Source organism: Haliotis cracherodii, unplaced genomic scaffold, assembly GCF_022045235.1.
Source record: "Haliotis cracherodii isolate W230 unplaced genomic scaffold, xgHalCrac1.p SCAF_3, whole genome shotgun sequence".
Lineage (NCBI taxonomy): Eukaryota > Metazoa > Mollusca > Gastropoda > Lepetellida > Haliotidae > Haliotis > Haliotis cracherodii.
In genome coordinates this window covers 65,813,848-65,830,709 of record NW_027266286.1, presented here as the reverse complement: position 1 = coordinate 65,830,709, position 16,862 = coordinate 65,813,848, and the positions used below count along the sequence as shown (strand labels likewise).

Sequence of the window (16,862 nt, the reverse complement as noted above, 5' to 3'; positions counted from 1 at the left end):
AATCCGTAAGTCACACGTGTGTCGCACAAGGTTGACCTTGTTTTATTGATTGATTTTATTTGATTTGATTTTATAACCGTGACCTCTGTCACGCCGGGACTACTTTTTTCATTCAAGATAGTCACACGCATCAAATTCGGTTTGCATTCTGTGAAAGTTATGCATAGAGCTTCTATAGACATTATATAATCGAGCTATATCCATTTACAATGTACGACTACCGATCAATAGATCGAGGGTCCCCATGAGCGTGACGCACCCGACCACTTTCGCAATTTGATTTAACGTAAAAGCATAAGCATGGTGAAATGAAGTCAGTTTAATCTATTTGGTCAGATATCTAGACTTATTTGTGATGATCCGGTTGTTCCATCAGTGTCCCCTTCGAAGCGTATTTTTGGGCACTGTTTCGGGAGTTGTTTGTTTGTTGATTATGTTGCCTAAAATATCCCAAACGTGAACAATAACATTCCCTATCTCTAGCGTAAAACGCTGTGAGAAGATCACGGTTGTCTTTTCCTATTCCGGTGGTGACCTTGCCCTTCGTTCGAAGTTGTCACAGACATGCTAGCAGACTTGTTGATTTTCTCGTCTTCAGTATAGGGTGGTACAGTTAACATGAATGTCTTAAATTTGTCTCTGATTCTCTCTGCCAAAATGGTACGGACATGATATAAATTCAGCTGAAAGACCAAGGAAATGGAATCATTTCGAATGCACAGACGGGAACCCGGCATTGCGAGTGACCTCTACCGATATTCAAAGCGTGGCGCTAATGTGACTTTTATGTGACTTTATATTTTTTTTATGGATGTCTTGCGTACTTACAACCTGGCGCTTGAATTACCATAAGTTTATGCGTTTGCATAGAAATGTCAACAATGTCTATATTTGGGCATATATCAGATTTTGCAGACCGCCTCCGTGGTCTAGCGGTAGAGCGTCCGCCCGGAGAACGGAAGGTCCGGGGTTCGATCCCCGGCCGCGTCATACCAAAAGACGTTAAAAGATGGTACTTGTTGTTACCCTGTCTGGCGCTCGGCATTAAGGGGCTTAAACAAGGACTGGTCGGCTCGGAGTCAGTATACTGTGTCTGAGTGGGGTATTCATGTTAAACTGCGGCATGGTATCTCAGTGAGCTTGCACTATAAATCGGCATCAGTCCGGACTAGTACAAGCAGCCACACAAACACACACACGTACATGCACGTCGCTATATAAGTGCAATAATCTGGACGCGACGTTAAACCCCATTTCACCTCACCTCACCCAGATTTTGCAACTGGTTTCAATTTGATCAGTCAACGAACGAAAGTTGTTATGTATTTACACTTAAATATATAAATATATATTTAACGTGGGTGATAAATAAAATACCACAATCCTTTACGTTAGATACCATTTTTACGAAACTCGTGAACTTTCTGTGGTATCTGACCTCGCTTTTGCTCGGTCAGATACCGTAAAGTGTCTACTCGTTTCGTAAAAATGGTATTTAACGAGAATGAGTGTAGTATTCTCTATTTATGACATATAGTGGGTTCTCATTAAACATTACAGTCAGTATCCGAGAGTTGACCTCCGTATGGCCACCACCTATGGAATAACACATTCTAAAACACTTTTTGTTAAACTTTTAAACTTTATTAAACTATAAAACATCAACACCAGAGAATAACCCGTCTCGATTTCCCACTGAAACAGATTCCATAGGGCGTACATGGCGTACAAATTGGCGGTTAAAATGACATGAACTGATCACTGAAAACCAGATGACACGGGGGACACCAGAAGGGTAAGCATACTCTGCCCTACCGGTCGCACCCACCCCTCACACAATACAGAAAACAGCGTGACGCAAAACGCTATTTCATCACAGCCATGCAGATGTTTCCGGTTAAAAGATGAAAACACCACGGAGTTTGTACGGTAACGCCCCTTGACCGGAAATTCAGTAGATATTTCTAACCTAACGCCAGAGAAATACATTCACACATACATTTCTCCTGAATTTGAGGGTATTAATTCAAACAGTAACAAAATATGTTGTCTACATTGTATGTTTTGTAATATTTTCGTGCTAAAATGTTCAAAAAGATTTAAGTGGTTTGTTTTTGTGACAACAGTCCCAAGTACCTGTTGTAACAACACATATACATGTATGTGGCAACTGTTATAACACATATCCATGTATGTAGCAACTGTTATAACAACACATATAGATGTATGTGAGGTGAGGTGAAATTGGGTTTAACGTCGCGTCCAAGATTATTGCACTTATATAGCGACGTTAGATGTATGTGGCAACTGTTATAACAACACATATCCATGTATGTGGCAACTGTTATAACAACACATATAGATGTATGTGGCAACTGTTATAACAACATATACCATGGCAACTGTTATAACAACACATAAACATGTATGTGGCAACTGTTATAACAACATATACCATGGCAACTGATATAACAACACATATACATGTATGTGGCAACTGTTATAACAACATATATGTGACAACTGTTATAACAACACATAAACATGTATGTTGCAACTGTGATAACACCATATAGATGTACGGGGCAACTGTTATAATACATAAACATGTATGTGGCAACTGTTATAACAACACATATACATGTATGTGGCAACTGTTATAACAACATATACCATGGCGACTGTTATAACAACATATATACATGTATGTGGCAACTGTTATAACAACATATATGTGGCTACTGTTATAACAACACATAAACATGTATGTGGCAACTGTTATGACACCATATACATGTTTGGGGCAACTGTTATAACAACACATAAACATGTATGTGGCAACTGTTATAACACCATATACATTTGTGGATCAAATGTTATAACAACACATAAACATGTATGTGGCAACTGTTATAACAACATATATGTGGCAACTGTTATAACAACACATAAACATGTATGTGGCAACTGTTATAACACCATATACATGTTTGGGGTAACTGTTATAACAACACATAAACATGTATGTGGCAACTGTTGTAACACCATATACATGTGTGGAGCAAATGTTATAACAACACATAAACATGTATGTGGTAACTGTTATAACACCATATACATGTTTGGGTTAACTGTTATAACAACACATAAACATGTATGTGTCAACTGTTATAACAACATATCATGCATGTATGGGGCAACTGTTATAACACACATACATGTATGTGGCAACTGCTACTACAACATATGTTTTATTCCGACTGGTATCACAAAAAGCCGTGAAATTTGCAAAAAGGATGCATTGATGCCTTAAGTAACATTCTAAGACAAAGTGTTCCATAATTTTATGGATGCTGTCGAAGCATGTGCAAAGAATGGGCCCAAATGGGTTAAGTCAGTGCGAGATGTGGTCATTGGTAAAATGCACAAACTGGAAAAGAGGAAACAGAATGGGAATAAACCCATTTTGCCCTAGCCACCTGTAACCCAAAGTCTGGCAACCCTTATATAAAAAGTATGTAGCTTTTCTCACTGGCCTCAAATAACCTAACTATTATATGTAAGCATCACTACGTTAATTGTTTGATCAAAGAACTTGGTACAAGTGACATATCAAACAATGCCGCGCATAAGGCCAGTATGTTAACTGAGGAAAACATCTGCCAAAACCATAAATCAGTACTGTCAACTTTTGAATTGACTCATACTTCATTCCTTGATCCATGGAACTTTGGTTATAAAACGTGTTGATTATAGATACCTATCTTCAGAAGTTCAGGGCACTTTGTAAAAGACGAAAGAAAATGCCATCAGAAGGTTAAGCGCCTGTCACATCTAGCCGATTTGGAGCTATACCGGAGCACAAATTTGGCGATTTTGGGGATCGGTACAACGGCAGTACAACGGCAATACTCCGGTATAGCTTCGTTGTCGGTAGAGCACAGGAAGCACCCCGTAATGGATCGGCGGTGGCCTCAATGTGTACTGTACTGGTACCGATGTCATAACGTAGTAGAACCGTATATCACCTTAGGTGACAGAAAAGTGGTATTCGGTAGCACATCGGCTCTTACATCGGTAGGACAACGGTATCACATCGGTATCACAACGGTATCACAGCGGTATCACAACAGTATCACAACGGGAACGCCGGTACTACATCGGTATTGGTATGGGCAGTTTTTATTTTTCAAGTGCTTGCTCGCCGGAGCACCCCCAATTTTCTCGCCGTTGTTAATATTTTGCTCCGGTTAAGTCCCGGCGACGTACATCGGTAGTATGACAGGCCCTTTACCGAGAAAACAATGTGCGCAACACTGGACTTCCTCAATGATGTTTTGGGGGAATAAGACATTCGGGCAAGAAGATGGCATCCCCATGGGCACCAACTGTGCTCCCCTTCTTGCGGATCTGTTTCTTTGTGCATATGGATCGGAATTTCTGCTCGGATTTGAAAAACTCAAAAACCAGTAATTTGGCCAAGAAGTTACACGTAAGCTTCACGTGTATCGATGATGTGAAATCGTTTAATGACCAACAAATAGCCAATGCCCCCTACTGATTTACCCACCTGAACTAGAAATATAGGAGACCGGTGAGACAACCTCATCTGTTTCATATTTAGATCTTTGCATAAAGATTCAGAGTGACAAAACACTCTCCACAAGGCTGTATGACAAGATGGATGACTTCAACTTTCCAATAGTCAGCTTTACCTTCATGTCGAGCAATGTTCTAGCATCTCCAGCTTTTAGTGTCTACATTTCACAACTTTTGAGATGCTATCAAGCATGCTCTTTTTACCAATATTTCAAAGAGACGCTTGCTCAGAAATTGTTTCATGAAGATTACAACATTCTTCTACAAGGCCTCAGTTAAGCTCTCAAAGCGTTTTATGGTAGACATGCGGAGGACATTTTCAAATTTGACGCATCAGTGCCAAAATTGATGTCCTATGCATTTCCCTATTTTGACTTGTACCATATGTTCCCGTGTTTTTATAGTGAACAATTGAATTGCCTTTGCATGTGTCTGTGATCGGTGCCACCGGTGGGGCAGGATACGCTCACCTTTTCGCAAACATAAACACATGCTCGTGAAATAGTCGGAATCGTACAATGGACTCTGCTTTTGGCAGAGATTTGCTATGAATATGGAAACGGTTTTGTCTCCTAGGGAGCCCCGTCAGAACTGCATGAAGAGTATGCCTCGTTGTAACATTTATTGCGAAAATGTAATTTAGGGGAGTATGTTATTTAAATATATGTAATATCCACGAATTTTATCTTGATGTTATTTATTCCAAAGCAGCTGCAGAACTAAAGCATACGCCAGTTTGCCCGAGAATGTGTAGCCTGTGCCAACACCACGTGCACAATACCGTTATCTCTGGACGCTATTCAAATGCCCCCAAATAACATATTACTGACATGGATATCAAACCATCACGATGACGTCCCGCTATTATTATTGCAGTTGATTCTGATCTACAACGCTGCCATAGGTCATTCTGCAAACTTACCGAGACATTATGATATATATCAACCATAACATGGTTTAAGTCAGTGAAATCGCTCGATTCAGGAAGTTGGATCATTTGATTCTACTTCCGGTTCCAACTTATTCTCATGATACCTCTATTACATAATTGACTTGGTGAATGTGCCTAATGCTATCTGCCTCCAAGTGGTGTCGCGGCATACATGGTCTTTATCACGTCCACACATCCGTTAGCAGCTATTTCCGCGGCATTGCTATATGGAGGCTGACATCATTACGTTAATTAATATCTTTACAAAATTATCACATTCATAGGTCTACTGTGAGAATGTGAAACTAAGGAACGACCTGCTGTGAGCTGTGACATTTGGGCTACATTGAATTGATATTTAGATGATTACCTGCGAAGTACGAGGTATTTAGGAGTATCTGTCCCGAATGAATGAATGGTAAAAGTCTTCAGCATTCATTAACAAGGGACAGATTATCCGTAATTCCACGTGTCGAGTAGGTATTTATATGTTTTACTTGTTGTCATAGTAAGCAGGAACGATTGAAAATGAGAAATAACAACGTTTGAATAATTAATGTGAACTCCACCGAGAAACGTCACCGAGGTTAAAAAATACATAAAAAGACATAGCGGCAGCTTTTTGTTGACGTCATGAACAAGTGATGACGTGATATTGCTTCAACTAACAAGTCAGCATTGTTAAATGCACATGTGCACATATCGAACAGTTATTAACTCTTGATGTTAACATTTATGGGCTATATTGGAAGTGTGTGTGTGTGTTTGGTGTGTGTTTGTGCGTGTGCGTGTGCGTGTGTGTGTGTGTGTGTGTGTGTGTGTGTGCGTGTGTGTGGTGTTGGTGAGAAGGGATGGGTGATGTTTGTGTGTGTGTGTGTGTCTGTGCGTGTGTGTCTGTGCGCGTGTGTGTGTCTGTGCGTGTGTGTGGTGTTGGTGAGAAGGGATGGGTGATGTTTGTGTGTTGGATGTGGATGTTAATGTAAGGTTGGTGTTGATGTTATGTGGTTGTGTAGGTAGGTAGGGTTGGCTGATGTGTGTGTTCTAGCGTCTGTGCGTGTTCGAATGTTTGATGTGGTTGGTGCGTTGTGTGCCTTGAATGCATTCATAATTATTACATCATTATGCGTCCTTTAAAATGTTCTATGCAATCAATGGATAATAAATCAAGTTGTCTTTTTCAGCCATCTACCAGAACGCCTAAGCGGCAACACCACAATGGCTGACCAGCTCCACAGGATAAACACTGACAGTGTGAGAATCTTCAGGGTGGACCACGGCGCGGGAGACGCCCTGGATATATGTGCGGAGAGTTGTGTGCACACGGCACGCAGGAACGATAACTTTGAACTTTCTGTGGCAGCCACCCTGCTGTAAAATGTCCTTGAAGTCAACAGACACATTACAGCCGGTGCAAGTGAACCCGTTGCACCCGGACTGCACGGGATAGTGATATCATCAATTTGTGTAATCTATGTGCAAAGGAGGATTCAACGCCAAACTTGGATGTTGCACAGAACCAGGATTCGACTGATGCGCCGTGGTGCATTGCGTAATGACAGCCAGGAAGACGATGCGATTATTTCGGAAGCCTCAACGGACGGTGTTGTTTACTTTGTTTATTCTGTTTACTGTGACTCAACGGCTGTGTGGACAAACGACATGCACGAGTCTTTCAGGATGTAGGACAAGCCTACGGTAGTCATATGACTAAGACTTGAATCCAAATACTCGCCTATGTGGATATTATCATATTACAGCCTCATCCATATTTCGTTATTGTTGAAGATATATAGACCCCTTTTAATGTTTCCAGATGACTGTTCACATTTTTCATGCGATACAAGAAGAAATTTCAGTACCTACCATTTTCACGTCAACGATTTGAATCAAGCGTTCGTGCGGAGTTGTCTCCGCTTGGATCAAGGCTGAAAGGGTTATTCTTTTTTCCCTCTCGAACACGAGTACTAGGGCGGTTAAAGGGGATAACGAGAGCAAAGGAGATGGTTAGATATATAAGATACGGAGATAGGTTTGTATCTGTTTTGATATTTTAGTGGGTTTTTTTTGTTTGTGCTGAAATATCGCTTTACAGCTGGCTCTCAATCATTTTTCCACTTTATATTTGTGTTTGTATATATTGGCAAATACCATTCACTATAAACAAATAGATCGAGTGCTATAACGGTAATGAAAACTACAAGAGCAAACCATATGTCAAGTAATATTCACATCATATTTACCTGTATGTCAAACGACCAGAACGTTCCATAACATTTAAATTCCACCACCCTTCAATTCCGTTAGGAATCCGACTATAAGAAAGTATCAAATGTAAGAAAACAGAATTGTTTCTTAAAAAAGAATGTATACCACTGTCAGGTACCTACGTTATTTACGGCACAAACTATACCTAATCCATCTTATATTACCCATAACGGTATAATGGTCGTGTGTAAAAACGTTCCAATATTTGCACATGTGCATTTTAGAGATTATCAATGGTGATTGGTCAATTGAAACCATAATACGTCAAAATGATCATTGTTCGAAATTCGATATCATGTTTTATGACGTCACAAATTGAATACTTTACGTCATCTGAACATTAGGCTGCCTTCAATGAAGTTTCACTGTAGGGTTGACATTTCATTTATGTTTCCTCATTTTTCTCTTAAAATGCCAATGAGTAATATATAGATCATCCACCATAGCTGTAACATGCAACTGTTTGTATAAAATACGTTGGCAACACGTTGACATGGGATATTAAAACCTGGTATATCGTGTGACTGTACAGAAACCTCCCAAGCTGTGAGATCGTGCACTGCACGCACTGACGAAAAAACCCGTGATGAAATGTTAACTTATTAACATGTATATCATAATATTCCATTTTTTAGAATTTATGCTATATGTATATTTAAAGCGTTATTTGTTTGTTTACCTTACTTTTATATATAATCAGATATGTTTATACTGAACATGTTACAACAAAACCAGTGTTTTGGTTAAACTCTTTGTTTGGTCAAATTGTTTCAAGTGATATATGGCGTCAAGGTCAAATGTTCCAGCCATGCATACATGCATTCCACAAGAAGACATTCCTCACATCCCTATGGAAGCCATCTCCAGATGTAATCAATGTATATCATTAAATATATTTGCATATAAATATTTTCTCAGAAGTGAAGTTTTATTTTATATTCATTTATATCAAGTGACAGGTGACTGTTTGAAGGTACTTCACAAATACTGCACACGTATGGCAGGTGGTATAGGCTCTATGTGAACACTCTTTATACCAGAGTAGCCTAGTGGGGTAGCCTAGTGGTTCGCTCGTCACGCCGAAGACCCGGGTTCGATTCCCCACATGGGTACAACGTGTGAAGTTCATTTTTGGTGTGATATTTCTGAAATATTGCTAAAAGCGGCGTAAAACCATACTCACTCATTCACTTTACCTGAGTGATTATAACACCCTTGATCGTAGACGAAGCCTTGTGGTTAAAGTGTTCGCCCTTCAGGGTTCTATTCTGCAAATGGGTACAATGTCAGAAGCCCTTTTTGTGGTGTCAACGGCCATGCTGGAATCTTGCAAAAGCGGCGTAAAACCATACTCACTCATTCACTATACCTGAGTAACACCCTTGATCGTAGACCTAGCCTTGTGGGTAAAGCGTTCGCCCTTCAGGGTTCTATTCTGCAAATGGGTACAATGTCAGAAGCCCTTTTTGTGGTGTCCACGGCCATGCTGGAATCTTGCAAATGCGGCGCAAAACCATATTCATTTTCTCACCCATTCTCGATAACCAGGGCTATTGCATAACATGGGCGTCCATTGGACACAGTAACTCTGGTTTAAAGGATGACTCTCGTTACCTCGAAGAGTGTTTAGTTCACCCGGATCTGGTATCATTTTACGAGGAATCAAACCCGGATGCGCTTGAAGGTCTGACACGGTGGGTTTTGAAATAAAGTTTATCGTTTACATGTCAGTGATTTTGTGAGTCATTCACTCAAATCAGAAAACAAACAGCTGTGTTTTGTTATCGTAAAGGAATATTGGTTTTATATTGTGTTTGACACGGTGTTTTGATGCTGATAAACGACCTATTGAAGTCCACTTGTGTATAAATAAACGAAAGACTAGTGCTACAAAAAACATTATCAGCCACTTTCTCCGTAGTTATTTGTGGTAAGGGGGTCATTACAACGGGGAGTAGCTGATTCCGGTGTTTAGGAGATCTAAAGACCTCTGTTAATACAGAACTGAGTGTGGGACGTTAACCAAACTCACACAGGAAACATCGTTACACCAAAATATTCGATACATGTATAAATAACTAAGACACAAAGGCTACTTGAAAGGAGTGTATGAGTTTACAGAACACACACATATACAATGTTAGGGCTCGAGAGGTGATGCTATTTAACTGTATCGTTGGGATTCAAGACATCACCCTATTCGACACACATCCGAGAGAGAGAGAGAGAGAGAGAGAGAGAGAGAGAGAGAGAGAGAGAGAGAGAAAGAGAGAGAGAGCGAGTGTGTGTGTGTGTGTGTGTGTGAGAGAGAGAGAGAGAGAGAGAGAGATGCAGTTGATACGGGTATCATAGCCGTGTTTTGGACCTTAGGTTTACAGTGTTTTGAAGTGTTTTTATTTGAAGAGGTCGCCATGGTCTAATCGAAACAGTGGGTTGCCCAGCATGCGCTATTGACAACGTTATTTGTACCCCAACTATGTTTCAGGTCGCATTCAGCATTTCTAACCATTTACGGTTATAGATACGCATACGTTCTTTATAACGAGTATAATTACAAGTGGAAACATGTCTACTCTACGAATTTGTTTTTTCATAAATAGTAACAAACCGCGCTGATCATGATTATTTATGATTATACAACTTTTACTTTACAAAAAAAAACAAAAAAAAACCAAATCAGGAAGTGTGATATTTGTTATATCTCATATCGAGGACCAATGGGTGCTGTGTTTAGTGTTGTCCAATCGCAGCCTTCGTGACATCGAACATCCTCTGTATACTCGAATGTAGACAAGAGCCCATTCAAGTTGTAATGTCGCCGACAAAGTCATTGGACTCCGCTCACTTACTCATTGTGACAATGTCTCATCAACAACGGCTGTAAACATCCTCTTTCACGTGTAGCTTACATACCGTAACCCCTGATCAAAGCCCCTTATAATGACTACGGATCCTGTTGAAACAATTTATTCAGTACACGTAATTGTTAAACTTCAACAAGCTGCAATGTAACAATACTCTCTCCTTATTGGAACTGCTCTCGTTCTGTGATATAGCACTTCCTGCTTCCGGTGTGGCAAGCCCTACATTTTAGCCGGCGATGTGCGGAGTACAATCTGCTCATACAGGCAATGTGCGGAGTACAATCTGCTCATACACTCGCTGTGCGGAGTACAATCAGTTCATACAGGCAATGTGCGGAGTACAATCTGCTCAATCAGTACAATCAGTTCATACAGGCGCTGCGCGGAGTACAATCTGTTCATACAGGCAATGTGCGGAGTACAATCTGCTCATACACTCGCTGCACGGAGTACAATCTGTTCATACAGGCAATGTGCGGGGTACAATCTGCTCAATCAGTACAATCTGCTCATACAGGCAATGAGCGGGGTACAATCTGCTCAATCAGTACAATCTGCTCATACAGGCAATGTGCGGGGTACAATCTGCTCAGTCAGTACAATCTGCTCATACAGGCAATGTGCGGGGTACAATCTGCTCAATCAGTACAATCTGTTCATACAGGCAATGTGCGGGGTACAATCTGCTCAATCAGTACAATCTGCGCATACAGGCAATGTGCGGGGTACAATCTGCTCAATCAGTACAATCTGCTCATACACTCGCTGCGCGGAGTACAATCTGCTCATACAGGCAATGTGCGGGGTACAATCTGCTCAATCAGTACAATCTGTTCATACAGGCAATGTGCGGGGTACAATCTGCTCAATCAGTACAATCTGCGCATACAGGCAATGTGCGGGGTACATTCTGCTCAATCAGTACATTCTGCTCATACACTCGCTGCACGGAGTACAATCTGTTCATACAGGCAATGTGCGGGGTACAATCTGCTCAATCAGTACAATCTGCTCATACACTCGCTGCACGGAGTACAATCTGTTCATACAGGCAATGTGCGGGGTACAATCTGCTCAATCAGTACAATCTGCTCATACAGGCAATGAGCGGGGTACAATCTGCTCAATCAGTACAATCTGCTCATACAGGCGCTGCGCGGAGTACAATCTGCTCATACAGGCGCGGGGAGTACAACCCGTTCATACCTGACGCCATGTTGAATACAACATGCATACTACTCAAACCAAGTAAAGATCTGCTACAATTGGATGGCGGTGTAGAGCAAGACCCACCAGCCATGATTAACAATAGGATGCTCTTTAACTTCGTTCGGGTATAATGTGCCTTGCTGTATATGTGCTCATATGCTATATACTTAGTTCACAGCCCACAACGGGGCGGTCGGGTAGCCTATTGGTTAAAGCGTTCGCTCGTCAGGCCGAAGACCCGGGTTCGATTCCCGACATGGGTACAATGTGTGAAGCCCATTCCTGGTGTCCCCCGCCGTGATATTGCTGGAATATTGCTAAAAGCCAAAAACCCAACTCACTTACTCACTCACCCCATCAGCACAAGCTACAATGTACCGCACATCACAAGTACCTACATACTGTCTACATATGCTACCGTGTGGGGATTCCGAGTTAGAATTGGTCCCCAGCAACCTATGCTGGTCGTATGCGGCGTCCTAATTGATCGTTGCTGTCATATCAATCACTGGATTGTCTGATCCAGGCTCCATTATTATAAACTGCAGATAGTTACGTAGGTCTCTCTACCTCACCATTCGCCTCAGAATGGAGTACTTTATTCCCTTGATAACCGCTGGTGATTTTAGAAAACGACCCCTCCTTTAGGCGTTTCGTACGCCACACGTTAAGGCATTTACACCTTACATGATCAGTAATAGGTTAAAAGACATAACTTTAAGTTGGGTATATGTTTCTTGCACATCAATACAACTGAGGGTGGGCGGAAGGTTGTCATGCTGGTGTTCCTTCCAGTGCAAGATGACCTGTTCGGGTGTCGCGTCTCGATTAGCGACAGAGAGGATATTTTATGGACGCTTCATGTCTCCCAAAAATAGAATTTTGTTGACAAATATTTGAAACTTAAAAGTATTGAAAGCTGGTTCTGATGGCCAGGTGCTTCTATCGGCATCAGTTATCTGTCCATCTGTTGTCCTCGAATGATGCATTGTATCATTCCTGTTTGAAGGCAAAAAAGAGAACATTTTATTTCTTTATTTTCAATGTATGACTAACTTTTCTAATCTTTCATTTAATGTATACTTTGTATGAAACAAATAGCAATGTAAGCTAATAAGCTAGACAAATTACTAGGGGAAATGCCTTAGAGCGATGTAATATGTGCCTTCGATGATTTAGCATACTGCACATAGAGTGATGTAATAAGTGCCGTCGATGATTTAGCATACTGCATATAGAGCGATGATTTAGCATACTGCATATAGAGTGATGTAATAAGTGCCTTCGATGATTTAGCTTACTGCATATAGAGCGACGTAAAAAGTGCCTTTGATGATTTAACATACTGCATATAGAGCGATGTAATAAGTGCCTTCGATGATTTAGCATACTGCATATAGAGCGATGTAATAAGTGCCTTCGATGATTTAGCTTACTGCAAATAGAGCGATGTAAAAAGTGCCTTTGATGATTTAACATACTGCACATAGAGTTATGTAATAAGTGCCATCGATGATTTAGCATACTGCATATAGAGTGATGTAATAAGTGCCTTCGATGATTTAACATACTGCATATAGAGCGATGTAATAAGTGCCTTCGATGATTTAGCATACTGCATATAGAGTGATGTAATAAGTGCCTTCGATAATTTAGCATACTGCATATAGAGTGATGTAATAAGTGCCATCGATGATTTAGCATACTGCATATAGAGTGATGTAATAAGTGCCTTCGATGATTTAGCTTACTGCATATATAGCGATGTAAAAAGTGCCTTTGATGATTTAACATACTGCATATAGAGTGATGTAATAAGTGCCTTCGATGATTTAGCATACTGCATATAGAGTTCAGCTGCTTAGTGCGTTGCAATTATTGCCATAAACGGTCATACGACTCTTGCTCTGAAGTTGTTTGATCAAGGTTACAACATTCAAGGCCTCAGTTAAACTTACAAAAAGTTGTATGGTAGACATGTGGAGGACATTTCCAAATTTGACGCATCAGTGACAAAAATGATGTCCGATGCAATTCCCTATTTTGACTCGTAGCTTATGTTCCCGTGTTTTTTTTCAGGTGAACAGTTGACTTGCCTTTGCGTGTGTTTGGGATACACTCACTTTTTCGCGAACACCTTGTATCATGATTATTTGAAAGTGATTCATAAACACATGCACATGATATAGCCGGAATCGTAAAACCGACTCTGCTTTATGCAGTGATTTCTATTGGATATTGAAAGGGTTTTGTCGCTAAATGTACATGGTTTAGTATAGTCCATATAGCCATGGGATCAGTTCAATATATTGCTTAGCATACTGCATATAGCGATTTGATTTGTATCTAGCATGGTTTAGTATGCTACATATAGCCTTGTGAGAAGTGCCATATACGGTTTAACATGCTGCACATAGTGATGTGATTATTGTCTAACATGGTTAAGCGTACTATACGTATAGCGATAGGATCAGTGCCTCAGATGGGTTAGCATACGTTATATAGATATAGGATCAGTGCCTCAGTTGGGTTACCATACGTTATATAGCTATAGGATTAGTGCCTCAGATAGGTTAGCATACGTTATATAGCTATAGGATCAGTGCCTCAGATGGGTTACCATACGTTATATAGCTATAGGATCAGTGCCTCAGTTGGGTTAGCATACATTATATAGCTATAGGATCAGTGCCTCAGATGGGTTAGCATACGTTATATAGCTATAGGATCAGTGCCTCAGATGGGTTACCATACGTTATATAGCTATAGGATCAGTGCCTCAGATGGGTTACCATACGTTATATAGCTATAGGATTAGTGCTTCAGTTGGGTTAGCATACGTTATATAGCTATAGGATCAGTGCCTCAGTTGGGTTAGCATACGTTATATAGCTATAGGATCAGTGCCTCAGATAGGTTAGCATACGTTATATAGCTATAGGATCAGTGCCTCAGTTGGGTTAGCATACGTTATATAGCTATAGGATTAGTGCCTCATTTGGGTTAGCTTACGTTATATAGCTATAGGATTAGTGCCTCAGTTGGGTTAGCATACGTTATATAGCTATAGGATTAGTGCCTCAGATGGGTTACCATACGTTATATAGCTATAGGATTAGTGCCTCAGATGGGTTAGCATACGTTATATAGCTATAGGATCAGTGCCTCAGATGGGTTAGCATACGTTATATAGATATAGGATCAGTGCCTCAGTTGGGTTAGCATACGTTATATAGCTATAGGATCAGTGCCTCAGTTGGGTTACCATACGTTATATAGCTATAGGATTAGTGCCTCAGTTGGAGTTAGCTTACGTTATATAGCTATAGGATTAGTGCCTCAGTTGGGTTAGCATACGTTATATAGCTATAGGATTAGTGCCTCAGTTGGGTTAGCATACGTTATATAGCTATAGGATCAGTGCCTCAGATGGGTTAGCATACGTTATATAGCTATAGGATTAGTGCCTCAGATGGGTTAGCATACGTTATATAGCTATAGGATCAGTGCTTCAGTTGGGTTAGCATACGTTATATAGCTATAGGATCAGTGCCTCAGATGGGTTAGCATACGTTATATAGCTATAGGATTAGTGCCTCAGATGGGTTAGCATACGTTATATAGCTATAGGATTAGTGCCTCAGTTGGGTTAGCATACGTTATATAGCTATAGGATCAGTGCCTCAGTTGGGTTAGCATACGTTATATAGCTATAGGATTAGTGCCTCAGTTGGAGTTAGCTTACGTTATATAGCTATAGGATTAGTGCCTCAGTTGGGTTAGCATACGTTATATAGCTATAGGATCAGTGCCTCAGTTGGGTTAGCATACGTTATATAGCTATAGGATCAGTGCCTCAGTTGGGTTACCATACGTTATATAGCTATAGGATCAGTGCCTCAGATGGGTTAGCATACGTTATATAGCTATAGGATCAGTGCCTCAGATGGGTTAGCATACGTTATATAGATATAGGATCAGTGCCTCAGTTGGGTTAGCATACGTTATATAGCTATAGGATCAGTGCCTCAGTTGGGTTACCATACGTTATATAGATATAGGATTAGTGCCTCAGATGGGTTACCATACGTTATACAGCTATAGGATCAGTGCCTCAGATGGGTTAGCATACGTTATATAGCTATAGGATCAGTGCCTCAGATGGGTTACCATACGTTATATAGCTATAGGATCAGTGCTTCAGTTGGGTTAGCATACGTTATATAGCTATAGGATCAGTGCCTCAGTTGGGTTAGCATACGTTATATAGCTATAGGATCAGTGCCTCAGATGGGTTAGCATACGTTATATAGCTATAGGATTAGTGCCTCAGATGGGTTAGCATACGTTATATAGCTATAGGATTAGTGCCTCAGATGGGTTAGCATACGTTATATAGCTATAAGATTAGTGCCTCAGTTGATTTAGTAAACTGCAAATAGCGATGGGAGCATTGCCTCACATGGTTTTTAGCGTTCTGCATATAGCGATTTGATTATTGCCTCACGTGGTTTACCGTGCTGCATATAGTGTTGTGACTATTGCCTAACATGATTTGGCTTACTAAGGCGGTTTAGCCTGGAGCAGACAGCGGTGGCGCCGGTGCCGAATACAATTGTTAGCGGTTGATATGGCGTTAAGATTGGCACTGGCGATCAAGGCAGTTGAGTATATCAGTGTGAAGGTTGACACTGGCGATCAAGGCAGTTGAGTATATCAGTGTGAAGGTTGACACTAGCGATCAAGGCAGTTGAGTATATCAGTGTGAAGGGTGACACTGGCGATCAAGACAGTTGAGTATATCAGTATGAAGGTTGACACTGGCGATCAAGGCAGTTGAGTATATCAGTGTGAAGGTTGACACTGGCGATCAAGGCAGTTGAGTATATCAGTGTGAAGGTTGACACTGGCGATCAAGACAGTTGAGTATATCAGTGTGAAGGTTGACACTAGCGATCAAGGCAGTTGAGTATATCAGTGTGAAGGTTGACACT

At 40.7% G+C, this 16,862-nt stretch overlaps 1 protein-coding gene across 1 annotated transcript in view; it reads left to right on the top strand.

Moving 5' to 3' along the window:
• Positions 1–8,726, top strand: part of LOC139473728 (receptor-type tyrosine-protein phosphatase H-like) — a 44,971-nt gene extending 36,245 nt beyond the window's left edge. The window contains exon 28 of the mRNA XM_071256450.1: positions 6,712–8,726. Within this exon, the coding sequence (XP_071112551.1) occupies positions 6,712–6,731 (20 nt within the window). The 3' untranslated portion in view covers positions 6,732–8,726. The remainder of the gene's footprint in view (positions 1–6,711) is intronic.
• Positions 8,727–16,862: the final 8,136 nt, after the last annotated feature.